At 37.7% G+C, this 13,931-nt stretch overlaps 2 protein-coding genes across 2 annotated transcripts; one reads left to right on the top strand and one right to left on the bottom strand.

The window, feature by feature from the left end:
• The first annotated feature begins 4,078 nt into the window (after window positions 1–4,078).
• Window positions 4,079–4,932, top strand: LOC120175911. The gene is made up of 3 exons (XM_039182455.1): window positions 4,079–4,327; window positions 4,435–4,559; window positions 4,654–4,932. Exons 1-3 carry the CDS (start codon window positions 4,130–4,132, stop codon window positions 4,760–4,762), a joined length of 432 nt encoding a protein of 143 aa, XP_039038386.1. The 5' UTR covers window positions 4,079–4,129; the 3' UTR covers window positions 4,763–4,932.
• Window positions 4,933–4,975: 43 nt separating this feature from the next.
• LOC120175910 (1-phosphatidylinositol-3-phosphate 5-kinase FAB1B-like) lies at window positions 4,976–13,565 on the bottom strand. The gene is made up of 11 exons (XM_039182454.1): window positions 12,582–13,565; window positions 11,405–12,295; window positions 10,537–10,690; window positions 10,067–10,411; window positions 9,053–9,892; window positions 8,636–8,967; window positions 8,160–8,283; window positions 7,898–8,068; window positions 6,334–7,800; window positions 5,810–6,076; window positions 4,976–5,704 (listed from the first exon to the last, which is right to left on the bottom strand). Exons 1-11 carry the CDS (start codon window positions 13,205–13,207, stop codon window positions 5,381–5,383), a joined length of 5,541 nt encoding a protein of 1,846 aa, XP_039038385.1. The 5' UTR covers window positions 13,208–13,565; the 3' UTR covers window positions 4,976–5,380.
• Between the last annotated feature and the right edge of the window lie 366 nt (window positions 13,566–13,931).

Genomic DNA, 13,931 nt, shown 5'->3' with positions numbered 1-13,931 from the left:
GAGTTGTACCTCCATACTCCAGTGTACCCAGGTAATATCCCAATAAAACATTTCGAGTATAACACATGAAAATAGGAAACCATAGTTCATAAACAGTAAACTCCATGATTCCATAAATCATGAGCAATTCATATCTTTCAGTGAAAATAGGTAACCAGAGAACATATACCATGTAGTCATAGTTCATAAGCCAGTAAATCATTAAATCAGTGATTTCAAAAAATCACGTTTTAAAACCAGTTATGACCGACAGAAAGGTATTCATGATTATGAATTGAATTATTAGGATTTTAAGTTCAATTGAATCAAATGGGGTATTCAGAATCATTTGCATCTGACTTACTTGTATGATCAGTTATGACCGGAGTAATTTGAGTTGATAAGGGAGAAATGAAGGTTCAGAACATTTACAATCTGTTTCGATCTATCAGAATATCGAAATAACTCGAGTTGAACAACTCCCAGAACTGATGCATGTCAACTGGCCCATTCGTTGCCCTTCCATGGTATTCACTCTTTAGTACCAACAATTCTTGTCCATAGGTCACCTTCAGAATCATCGTTGAATATATCTTAAAGAGACAAACAGATAATCCAATTTTCTATATTTCATTTCCACATTGCAACAATATCAGAAATTGATAACGTACTTTAATTCGTGGTTCATAACCCATAGGGACAGTACATCATAAAAGTTCATCAATATTTACAGACTTATCCAAATCACTTACTTAATCCATAGACATTGAGGTTACGTAGATCATTTAGCAAACAAGTCTATCCAGTCACTTCAGAGTTTTCCAAAGTAATTTGGATGTTTCTAAATTTTGGATACATATTGTACTTCCGTTCAGTTCAATTTGGTCATATAATAAAGTTATTTTGGTATTTTAGGTTAATTTGTTCATTTCAGAATTAAAGGTAATAGTTATTCCAGGTCTTAGAGGTACTTTAGATCATTTTATACTTTAGGGGCATTTTGGTCATTTTACACTTCAAAGTATTTCTATAATTCCAATATAGATCCGGAATTTAATTCAATAATTCAAAGCTATAAAGATATGAGTTCTCAAATCGTCTCCATAACATAATCATCTATAGTGCTAAACATCTTAAGCGTATCATCGTCATTTCCTTTAGGCTTGGATGAATTCTAGTTCCTTTAGCGCTCATGGTATTTATTCCTTTGCTCAATGGAGGTTATTATAGTTCGAGGATATTTTGGTAATTCTTTTCAATTCGATCATATGCAGTTTTTCTGATAATTAAACAAGTTTATCCTTTCAGAGTTATTACAATGTCTGAGTCCAGTAATATTTAAATACATCTAATGTATCAATCAATTCTACTCATGCATTTACCATCCATCAATGAGTCCGAAAGCATACAAAAAGTAGTAGAGTATTACCTCGATTTATGTGTCATACCGATTGACCAATTAAACTTCATTTGATCGCCCTCGAACTTGAATTTAACGTCCAATATTTCCTCGGATACAAAGCAACCGAATTTACGTCAGAAACTGAACTCAATTTAGGAATCTTATTGAATTCCGAAGGTAAAACATCGAAAATAGCTTATCGGGTGCGAATTTGAAAAAATGTACTTCAAATTCAGACTCAGGACGTCAAAAAACATAAAATATGTTTTTTTTTTGAAAAAATTGACTTTTTGGTCAAAGTCAACTGGTTGACTCAGACTGAGTTGACTCGGTGACTAGACCGAACTAGGCGGGTTGGGCAGATGGGTTGGGTTGACCCGGTTCTAGAAATTTCCTAGGACCCAAAACAAGTCCCACGCGCACCCGACGGTGCGTGGGGCGCTTGCGGCGACGACAAGGGCCATTCCAGTAGGCCGATTACCCCCTGCTTCAACAATCACCATAATTGATCAAATTCAACATCAAAACTCAATTAAAACCAATTAAAAATAATTAAAGAAGTGATCGGAGGTAATTACCAATGACGACCAGAGAAAATCACGTCGATCGGGGACATCGCCGACTGGGTCATGACCGCGACGGAATGGAGAGTTTGATGGTGAGGGCGGTGTAACTCCATTGGGTCATCATCGGCATGAATTTGAAGAAAACAGAGGCGATGGCTAGGTTTTCCTGTCGAACGCTTCAACGTCGATTCTCGACGATTGCCACCGTATTACGACAAGGATCGATAGGGGTTTTGGTTAGGCTGGCGCGTCGTGACGATTGGAGGTGGCGTAACCTGCACCATCGGCCAGAGCAGAGACGACGTAGAGGTAACCGAATGATTCTCTCCCTTACACACTCCATGCGATGAACGGCAATCGAAACGACGTTCTAAGGGTCGAGGTCGGATCGCCAGTCGCTGTTGATGTCGATGACACGAACAGCGTAATCAACCGCCAGTTGGAGGGGTTGATCGGAGGGGCTACGGTGGGGTTACTTGGGTTATCGGGGTTTGGGTTATCGGGTTTCACGATTGGGGGAGGGGTTAAATTTTACTTATAAAAGAAAATAGTCTAATTATGGGTTTGATCCCCACATTCCTGTAACTTTATATATTTGTCTATAAATTTCATGAACTCATAATTTGACCCCTACTTTGGGGTGTTACACATTTTTCCTTAAAGAAAGACCCCAGCGAGTGAGAAAAATATTCACTACCATTTCAGACTTAAAAATCCAAACAAAACTCTGAAATTGATTCTTAATCATTTTATTGAATCGCTTAAAAATATCATCAGCCTCGGATTTTTCGTGCATGAGAAAAGTCCATGTCATACGAGAATCATCATCAATAAAATAAACAAACCAACGAACTCCATTCAGACTTTTTACACGAGATGTACTCCAAATATCATTGTATACGATCGCAAGAGGCATAAAAGGGTGATATGAGGAAGGATGACATGTACTACAAATTTGTTTGAAAAGATGACAAATATCACAAGAGAAAGATGCAAGATTTTTATCAATGAAGAGTTTGGTAAACAACTTTGCAAGATGGAAAAAAACTACAATGACGTAACCTAAAATGCCATAAAACAATCTCAGCAAAAACATCATTAGGTGATGGAGATATCGAAACAATAGAAGACACAATGCTAGAGTTGGCTTGGGTATGAACTGAAGGGGGGCTTCAAGGATGTAAAGTCCACCACGATGCCTAGAACTGCCAATCACCATCCACGAGTTCGAGTCCTAAAATTCACAAATATCAAAGTTAAAAATGGTAGTGCAACACAATTAAGTAGACAATTTACTAACCGAAAGAAGATTGTAAACCAAATTCAAAACGTAAAAAACAGAAAATAAAACAATATGCGAATTGATGTGAATAGAGCCACTATCAACAATAGTCGAAAGTGAATCATCAACACTTCAGACACTAAAGTAAGAGACTGCTTTATGAAAATTATGAAATAGTGTGAAATCACTCGTCATATGATCACTAGCCCCGGAATCAACAATCCAATAAATAGAACCAAACGAAGAAAATAATGCAGCATTGACCGTAGCATAATTACCGGTGTCAACAGGATTCAAGTGAGAAACAGAGGTCACAGCCTTCAAAAGAACCATCGTAGTTGGGATCTATCCTAACTGATACTATGTAGAAACTATAATTTACTGAAAAATACTAGGAATTTTATTCAATTCACATTTGAAAAAGAATGGTACAAGATTGTTTTTATAGGTGTAGTTCAAGGAGCTTTAGTTACAAATAAAATAGGGTCTTATCTAGGACAAGAATTTTAACTATTCTAAAATTATTTTTATCCAAAAATAGGCTATTAGAAATAGTGTTAGGACGAAACACTAATATTTACAAAGCAATAACCGTAATATAACTCAATATCTGAGTGGACGTGCCAACAAATTATATAGAAAAAAAATCAGAATAAAAAAAAGCTGACTCAGGTTACACCTGCAGCAATAAGTTGAAGATAAGCTCTGAGGGACCTACCTTGCCTATAAAAACTTCTGGTTGCAAAACCATGACAAGACATTAACCACCCAACAATTATATATAATTCTTGTATCAGTTTTCATAATAAAATAATATTTTGAAATTTTCATTAGAAAAAAAAGCAATACTTTATAACCTATGCTTCGTCATGTTCCAAAGTGTTAAACATAAACACAGTGATGTCTTCTCTTCCTTTGATACCCCTCCATCCAGGTAGCACAAGATCAATGTCTGTAATAAGCTCTGTTCCTTTTCATGTTCCAGTTACAACATATAAACCAGTTATCAAACATGCCAACAAGATCGTTATGAATAAACAGAGTGAAGTTCCTGACAAGAAAGCTTACACAAATCAGACCAGATCATTCTCCAACAAGGTCAATATTTTTGCTTTCCTGTTTTGTCTTCTATGTTTCTCGTTCATATATAGATTGCCTAACTTGTCATGGATGTTTGATCTGATGTTTGCATCATAATTAAAAAGGTTTTCGAGGATCAGTCCCAGGGTGTAATATGCTATAGAGATGAAAATGGAGAAATTGTTTGCGAAGGGTATGATGAAGGCCCTCGTTGCCCACGACAGTTTCCGGGAGCATCGTATCATTCGAGGTAAGAATCCTGTCTCGGGTTCCATGATAAGCCATATTCAAATGACTGTGTTTTGTACTCCAAGTTGAAACTTTTGGCAATGTTCTGAGTCCAGAGATGCTGAGATCCTTGATCTTCTTCAAGATAGATGGCTTCAAATACTTAATGGTGGCGGATTAAGCAGGGCTAATAAAGGTGTTAGCATTGTGCAAGATGACTCCTAGTGGATTGAATTTAACAAGTTCCAGTATCAGAAAGCTTCTCTCTTACCAGATTCCACAGATTTCAGGAAATAATTGTTTCTACAAGAAAGATCAAGTATTAGAGATCGTATATAGATAACTAGAACATCTCCGTCTTATAATCACTTTGTTTTTGTACTCTGATTATCAAAGCTAATAGCCCTTTTCGGTTTATTGTTATTTTTCAATCGATAAACTATTATTCTAAAGGATCACTTGATTCTGAATGAGCAATGAACCCAGAAATAAAGAACATATGAAAGACTCCAGAATTCTTCTAATTCATTGTGATACATGAAAAAGAAAAGGTTGACAAAGACACACTACATGATAAAACGCTAAATCAAAGAATATTTGTACAAAACTTTCCTGCTGCGGACAAGAAATATTGGACCTTTGACAGATATTCCCATGGCTTTAGAGAGCCTTGTTTTTGCATCTACTAACAACATAATTATGAATATCTTTTGGTGTTAATGGAAAACTACCCTTCAAAAGAATCGAAAAAATTGAAAGAATCATATGAACTATAAAAAGAAATAGAATGGAAGAGCTAAACCCCAGATTATAGTTTGAATGTTCAATGCCAGACTCACAGAATCACTTGGTGGAGACAGAACGTTGACTGTTCTCTTGACCTGTATTTGACTGAGATTTGCTTGAAACGGTAGGAGGAGACCACTGATCTGGGATCATTAGAAAATACGTTGACATTGCTTTCCTGAACCTCTTCTTGTATTGTTCAGGTGAAATCACGGTTGGCGATGCATTCTTCGGCCCGCCAAGGATGCCTGAAGCCTTCACCCAAGTTTCAAGATGCTTGTCCCATGTATACTGCCTCAAGAAATCGATGATTCCGATAACTAACTCATGCTTCTCTTCATCCACTCCAAGCAGTAAAGAGTAATCCATCAAGTCATTCGACTGCAAGGTGGAAAAAGATAAAGAAAGTGAGCATACACTCGAAGATGTGTGTCATGTGAACGGATCTCCATGCATGCTAACTCGAAGCAACAATTTATAACTTACTGCTAGGAAAGCAGTGTCATTCCAGACTGCTCTTTCCAACACACGCTTCGCTTTATTACCCACGAAAATGGGGTTAGTCGGCATTGATTCAATCAAGTTCTGATCTAGCAGAACATTGTTGCTTCCACTAGAATCGGGATTATAACGAGATCTAGAAGATCCTTTGAGATCATATAGCCGCGTGACACTTCTCCTAAACAGAAGATTCTCCATAACCAAAACATCTATCCTTGATTCTTTCCCTCCTTTAGGTTGCTTTGTTGTAACCTTCCACGAAAGAGAAGAAAAACAACAATAAGGTATAAATAATGGTTACGGAAAACACATGCAATGTGTCTGTGAATAAATGAACTCCTAGTACCATCTAGTTCCTAAAAGCAAGAAAAAGCAAAGGTCAACTGTCCTTTCTAAAACTCCTCGTAAGGTAGATGTTTTAGGAAGGACAGAAGACCATCTTTTTTATCCGAAAGATTATTGATTATGATATACATCATTAGAACATCTGAGGCTCAAGGAATAAGTACTTGATAAACACCGAGAATCTTTGCCAGGCATGTTGGACTTCTAGATCTAATTGCTTCAGACATGTACTTGAAGTATTTAGGTGCAAATTTTGTAAATGATTCCAACTCTGTCTTTGTGACTTGTTTAATGATAAACCGTTCGTCCAAGGTCTTTGCAAAGAAAACATTGCTCTTTCCACCCTGAGCTCCCCACTTCTTACAGCGACTCAGAGATCGTATGAAATCTAGCTCTGATGGGCAACATACTCTCCTTAATGTTTCAAACCACTTTGCATAGTAACAAGTAACCGTATATTTCACTTTATCTGACCCATCATCTCCAAATGACACCCGGACATGCAAAGACTTCAAACTAGAGGGTGGGTCCATAATGACGGAGCTTCGGCTTCTAGTAGGGTCATCTGCGGAACAAAAACTTCTATGAGGATCAAAAGGCATATCGTCAACAGATTGGAACGACTGAGAATACACTGAATCGGAGGACAATGAAGACATGGACTCCCCCCAGTCTTTAGGTCTATCGCCATCGTCACTTATCTGAAAATGATATTCAGGTGATACTAGAGCATACGATATGGTGCTTGTGAGCTCGTCATCATAAACTGGAATGACAGTGTCATTAACACCCACTGGAAGAAGCAGCCTAGCCCCACCTTGTAGTCCCAATTCTCTAAATGATGAAATATTTAACTGATCATACACATGCAATGCATCAAGCTTTGAAGAACTTCCAAAAAAGTTTTTGTTCGATGAACGGTAGAAGCTCAAGAAAGGCATTTTTAACCAGTTTACGAATTCTTCCATATTTTCAGAACCTATACTGAACAATGCAGGGGAAGGAGAACCATAAACCTTTGGCACAATATTTTCCTCAGAACGGTCTTCCAAATCCACAGCACCAATATCAGGAAGTGAAAATGAATTTTTCTTGGATAATATAGGTCCTCGCTGAATTTCTCCAGTCCAAGCAGCATCAAGGGTATCTGACAAATTTTCTAGGACAGGAAACTGGCCTTCAGACATGACCCTGCGAACATTTGCCTTCGGTTTCTCATTGCCATATTGATCAAACATGCTTTGGCTAGCAGAAAGATTGTTGCAGTCTTTTTTTTCGCAATTTGAATTTCCGTTCATGTTTGGTTCTTGATGGACTGCATCTGACTGATTAGCATTGAGCTTTGCATCCACCACAGGTGAGTCACCAGATTCAGATCCTTTTCCATGTTCCGACATATCCATGTCCTTGAGCTTATCAATATCAACAACGGATTTCTCCTCATGTCCTGAAAATGAATTGCTGAAACAATGACGGGGGCTGTAACTTTCTAATTTGGCTGCAAAAACCAGACGTTGGTCCCACATATAAGATTGGAAAAGTAATTGCCGATGCAACCGATTAATTTCAAGGATGTCTACAACAGGTTGTCCTTTTCTCATTTCCCTTTTCAAAGCCTTTTGCAATGATTCCTAAACCAAAGGGACACAGACACAAGCTCCACCGAATTAGGCCTAGACATAAAATCCATGTCAACTAGGCGAAAAAGTACAACATATAAAGTCTTACCTCAAACTCCAACTTCTCCTTTTGTAATATTCCCTCTAGTTCAGCAAATTGATGTCTAAAATCGTTTGTTTTCGTGTTATTATCAGGTGGCCCTAAGTCAATCTGTTTTTCAGCAATTTGATCAATGGACTTTAGTACTTTAGAAAACAGAAGCTCTGCCTGTTTAGCCACCTGTTTATAAAAAAAATATAAAGATAGATTACACAAATTCTGAGAGAACCAAATTGGATTCTTCATAAAACCAAATCGATTATTGTTGCACCTTATCTGTTTCTAACTGTATCCACTCCTGATTCTCATAGTAAAACTCAATTTTTGGAGGCGGGAGGTATACCGAATGAACATCAATTGTTGCATACCGAAAACAGGCCACCATTCTCCCAAATCTGCATATATTTAAACATTGAGAAAGAGGAAGTGTAGAGATTTGATGTATGAATACTTTTTTCAGCTAATAGTTCCTGTTAATTAATCAGCCAGATCATGATATACATCACATACCAAATATTTAATCAATTACCCAGAACATTAAAAAATTATCTAAGATCACTGAAAAATATGATATGATTAATGTCATCCGACTAAGGAGTTTAATGACACAGTGTAGCTATTAGCTAACTATAAGTATAATGGTCAATAGCCTTCACAAAAATAGCACATTCTTCTTGAAGGAAACTATTTATACTCACAAATGATATTTTGTTAACAAAAATAAAAACAATAGGGAAAGAAAATTACCCATAGAAACGAAGACAATCTCTATGTAAAGAATGGCCACAACTTGCAACCCTGCTCGCAGCTGCATGGTTTGAAAAGCTAAGCTCCAAAAACTTCCCAAAAGATAAACCCCATGCAGCATCAGACATCACTCTTCTGCGAGTCGCCGGAGGAAAACCATTGGTCCTAGGACATTGCAAGCATCTATGCCACATCCAGATCTTGCCCTCTTTTTCACCAGGCAAGAAAAGTTCAGGGAGTTTCTTAACAGACATGGTTAGTGTTCCTTGCCGATGAGTATAACAGTGAACATGTGCTTCTGAAGGCAATTCACAAGAAGGGCATTGGTAACTCTGAAAAATCAGCAGTCTCCTTAGTTTGAGGGGAATGCTGCGTCTGAACAGAGAAAGATATAAATGTGAAGAACAGAAAGTTTACCTGATCGAATAAACGATCCCGCAAAAACCGACCCAAAGGTTTATCAAAACTGCCATAGTACTTGATACGAAAGAGATGGGATCTTTCACAGACAGTCCCTTTCCTCACACATCGGGATGATAATGATACCAAAATGCTCTGATTATCAGAAGGTGCAGAAGGAAACACTTCTTTTAATGGTTTTGATACCTCAGAATGGTTATTATGGTTTTTACCATTCTGTTGCACAGATGTTGCCTCTGAACAACCTGGTTGAAGTTCAACTGTTGTGATATTATCCTCTGAATTCATGTGTGCTAAAGATTCAGATGGAAGGACACCGTTATTCGTGAAAGATGACTTATTTTTATCCACAACAATTTCCCTAATTGAGGATTCTTTGGTACCCATTTCACTTTTCTTGGAAAATACACCTGAAGTTTTCTCAGAAGTAGATGATACAAGAGCACTTGACTCTTTCAAAGTGGGCTGTACAGACCACAAGTTTGTACCTTTACTTAAACAAGATGCTGGAGTTTCCTCTATCTTCTGAATATTACGACTGATGATTGCCGATGGAACACTGGTAGCCCTTTGTGGTCCACTAAAATGTTGTGGCACCGGAGACTTCATATTGGCAGGAAAAGTGAAGTCGGGAACTGTTGATATGGATCTTGCAATGGTTGACGGGCTATCCTGAAGTGCCACAACCATTGGAGAGGTTGGGAATTCTGGTAGAGAGGCTCCTTCATCGGCAAGAAATGATGTCTCCAAAGCCAAGTGATAAGCTGCAAAAATTCCATATTGAACTACATGCTTGACTTTCTTCAATTCATCTCCTTTTGCACCCCTAAGTAGTATCTGAAGCAAACATATATATATTCAGTTAACTAATAAAATGGTCCATAATAGCAACAAATTTGATATAGATCAACACTGTGGAGAACATGAATGTCAACAAAAAGTAAGTAAATTTTAACTTTATTTACTGTTATTTTCCAGTTCTTTGGTTTTTGGTTAGTTTAAATAACTTACAGTGCAACCCAATGGCTCAGGGCAGCCTTCAAAATACATTAGAGTCTTCACCAGTTTCTTCCCTCCTTGTCCAGCAGAGCCAAGATCTTCCCTGAACCTCTCAACATGGAACTTTTCACAGTAGCCTAAATTCTGAGAAAACAGATGATCAATTGAAGGGATTATTTGAGCACCTGTGCAGCGTGCAATGCGTTCTAATAATGGCCTCTTGATATTGAGAACAAGTGATATGTTTTTCTCAAGAAGAAATTCCTGCGCAAATCGAGAAACCGTTTTCTCTACTAAAAGGATATTAGGTTTATGTGCATATATCTTTGCTACAGCCATCTTCAAATGATCCATTTCCTGGTTAAACATGTGAAACCAATAACTTAAACACAAAAATTAGAATTTATATGAAAAAAAATTATCCCCGTTGAAATAAAAATCAATGAAGCAAAATTAGAAGAAACCTATAAAACATGAAATACCTGCAGCAACAAAGTGTCAAAACTTGACAATAGGTTAGAGACCCGCTGGTATTCAAGAGCTCCACCAAGAATCATGAATTGAGGTTTCTCTATTTTTGAAGTCATTCGGCGATGAGCAACATTTTTCTTGCAAACAACTCCTTTGACAACCATACTACATGAAACCACGGCAAAATCAGAAATAGTTAAAACAAAAATAAAAGGTTGCAACGAGGAAAGTGTCATAGTTAAATCGGAACATATCAATGCAGCAAATGAAAGTGGTGCAACTGATAGTCTAATTTCAACAATAAACTATTATGAAAACCTTCATTTTACTCGCAGCATGAGATACTAGAAGAATTGAAGGGAGGTAGCAGATCTTGCTATGTTTAGGCCGTGGAAAACAGTGAGATTTTGGACTTCAAAAGAGAGGTATCTCAATCTACTTGGCAAGCCATTCCTGACATGATAATTTAATTCTTTTTTTTTCTAATTTTTTTTATCAGAAATCAATGACTTTCTCAAGTTGCAGCACAATATGCATGGCTATTTACTTGGATAAGATTGTTGATCGATTCATCTCTTACTTATCACAGATCAGAAAAAATGAAGAAAATCCTAGAATGAACTTCCTATATTTAGATTAGTTATCAAATTAGGAACCAGCTATTCAGCTGCCAAACTAAGGCAGTATATACTACATTCATATGCTAGAACATTAAAGAGAATGTAAAGGGTTGATGCAGACAAGATACAGGGTTATCTGTTTTTACAAAACAATCATAGTGTTCATCTCAGTGATTTATCTAATTCAGATATCAAAAATCATTAGAACAAAATGGTTAAGGGTACCATGCAAACATCTATGATCTTATGTAACACTTACCTCTCATTGCGATGCCCAGAAGCTATGCATTTCACTTTAACATATCCACCAGGGTCCATCTCACCCCCTTTGGTTGTGTATGGCTTCAAAAGCGAAGCAGCCTCCCAAGAAAGAGCGGTGACGATCTCCAACCAGCTATCCTTACTATTTTCATCACCCACAGGAAGTTTCTCAACCTGTAAAAGCTGAGCAATCAAAGCCCTAAAATGTACATCAACAATATTCTTTGTTACTTTCTTTTGCCCCTCGGTAGACTTATCCCTAGAGCGAGATTCCCCATTTCTGAAGCTGCTTGTCTTGTGCCAATACCCCCAGTCTCCTGCACCATCCCCATCATCCTCGTCATCATACAGACCAGCTGCACTTTCATCATCTTCATCTTCTGGTTCGGGAGGGAGCCAAAGAGGTCCATCATTTTCAAAATCTACTGGCTCGGCAGGATATAAAGAAGGTGATGCTTCACATTCATAACCATCGCGTTCATCTTTCTTCACAAGCTGTGATATTGCTTCCGAACTTGGTGAAGGGACCCGGTTCACTAGAGAACTGCTTAAACTTTTTGAGTCGATATTTTCTCCATCGGGATGAACTTCTTGTGGCTCATCATCATTGCTAATGTCATCAAAGTCGATAGGAGTGTAGTAGCCATCGTCGTCATCAGAGTAATGCAATGTCTCAGAATCAGACAGATATATGCGGTACTCATCATCCTCTTCATCAATCCAAACCTTTTGAGTCAATATTCCTTTGGAACTTTTTGAGCCAACATTTTCTCCTTCAAGATGAAATTTATGCGATCCATCATTATTGCTCATATCATCAAAACTAAGAGGTGTATAGTAGCCATTATCTTCAGAGAAATCAGACATGTCCTCATCATCAATCTCGATGCTGGAAGAAAAGCAAGCAACATGTAAGCAATTGGAATTGCATGTTTAAACCTTTTCTCATTAACTCTTCCAATTGGTTTCAATGGCTACTTACTTCTCTTTCCTTTCCCTTTTAAGAGAAATAAAGAAAAAATCATATTGATAAATCAAGAAAAATAATGCTCTATACATACTTTCAGACATCCTAAGGTCCAAGTCAAAATATAAATAATTAAGTTATGCTTGACCAGTATACAAAACTTGAAAATTTTAAGAAAAATGTAATTAGGGGTGCAAGATCATCTGACCTGTTCCATGAAAGCTCGTATTGGTTTGAAGATGAATCTCCTGCGTCCATAATAAGATCTTTGCTAAACCTTGGCGTTTTCAGGCTAGGTCTACGCATGCTTTTTTTCATTGCAGAACGAGGGCTGACAATAGACCTAGGTTGCATATGTTGATTTCGTCCCGTTCGATATGACAGTGAGCTGAGGCCACTAGATTTAGTGCTGTAAAAACTAGTGGCCAACATTGAGGAACAAAGAGCTCGGTTGGGCACCCACACTCTACCATCATTAGCAATTAAGCCATACCTCCATTGGTTGAAACAATAATCACAAACCCGCACCGTCTCCTGCTCTTCTAGGGGGATCCTTGGGTCATAAGATGGAGCAGGAACTGAGTTTCCCGTACACTTGGCACAGAAAACTCGGCCACAAAGTCGACAATGGTGTCTACGGTTAAATAATGTGAACTGGGCATCGCAATCATAACACACCCTGCAGCTATGATCAGGCATCCAAAAATCTCGTGATACATTAGCAGGCTCCGATAACCAAGGGAGCCATGACTTTAGTACACCAACTAGCTCAGAAAATATGTTATTAGAAGCATCCATCATCCACCTACCGATGATCCTACTATCTCCATTCATTGTGCTATATTCATTTGACCCTGGTAACAAACCATATACTAGGCCGGAAGACGAAATCCGACCAAGAAAATTCTGTGACTGAACTTTTACGCCCACCAATCTACCTACTGAAGAAATTCTACCTCTTCATCTCAATCCTAGAATTGACTATATCATACGTCAGACAAGATATCGTTTCCAACTCCATTAAAATCAGAACCAAATCAATTCCTGGCAACACAAACTAGTTGAACAAAATGAAATTCTTCCATCTTCAAATTCTTGAACCAAAACTAGTCGAACGAAGTCACAGATTGCAAGAACCCAGACTTTATAAACGTAAAATTATAAGACCGATTCTTACTTTCTACAAGATAAGATCAAAGCACACCCCTTCTCATGAACCAACACAAATCCATCTTTCTTCAATCAATACCAGACGTGAATTAAACAAAATCCATTGTTGGAAAAATATCATTTCTTCATTACAACAACCAATGACAAATCAATCAATAGGTGGATTTTCTCCCTCCCTGCAGATAAATACAACAGAAAGATTTGCAATTCAACAGTTTTTACCTCGAATTGCCAATCAACAACGTCAGCATCAAACAATCATGATCAACACCTTCAAGAATGAAGCAACCAGCCGATAGATTCTTGTCACGCAAGCAAACACTAAGGAAACGAAAAGTGGGTAAAAGCCCCCACAATGCAGGATGAGATTCTTTGTCAAGAAACCAAT

The sequence above is a fragment of the Hibiscus syriacus genome, unplaced genomic scaffold (genome assembly GCF_006381635.1).
Source record: "Hibiscus syriacus cultivar Baekdansim isolate YM2019G1 unplaced genomic scaffold, ASM638163v2 tig00112217_pilon, whole genome shotgun sequence".
Lineage (NCBI taxonomy): Eukaryota > Viridiplantae > Streptophyta > Magnoliopsida > Malvales > Malvaceae > Hibiscus > Hibiscus syriacus.
The sequence above is the reverse complement of the archived record's forward strand: the minus strand, read 5'-3'. Positions and strand labels throughout refer to the sequence as shown.

Bases quoted from the DNA above. Each gene is read 5' to 3' on its own strand.
- LOC120175911 (XM_039182455.1), top strand. From the start codon at position 4,130: ATGTCTTCTCTTCCTTTGATACCCCTCCATCCAGGTAGCACAAGATCA. The intron at 4,328-4,434 runs GTCAATATTTTT...ATAATTAAAAAG, and splicing joins CCAGATCATTCTCCAACAAG to GTTTTCGAGGATCAGTCCCA. The intron at 4,560-4,653 runs GTAAGAATCCTG...TTCTGAGTCCAG, and splicing joins GGAGCATCGTATCATTCGAG to AGATGCTGAGATCCTTGATC.
- LOC120175910 (XM_039182454.1), bottom strand. From the start codon at position 13,207: ATGAATGGAGATAGTAGGATCATCGGTAGGTGGATGATGGATGCTTCT. The intron at 8,284-8,635 runs GTAATTTTCTTT...AAATATATGCAG, and splicing joins GATTGTCTTCGTTTCTATGG to ATTTGGGAGAATGGTGGCCT. The intron at 5,705-5,809 runs GTAAGTTATAAA...TCCACCTTGCAG, and splicing joins ATGACACTGCTTTCCTAGCA to TCGAATGACTTGATGGATTA.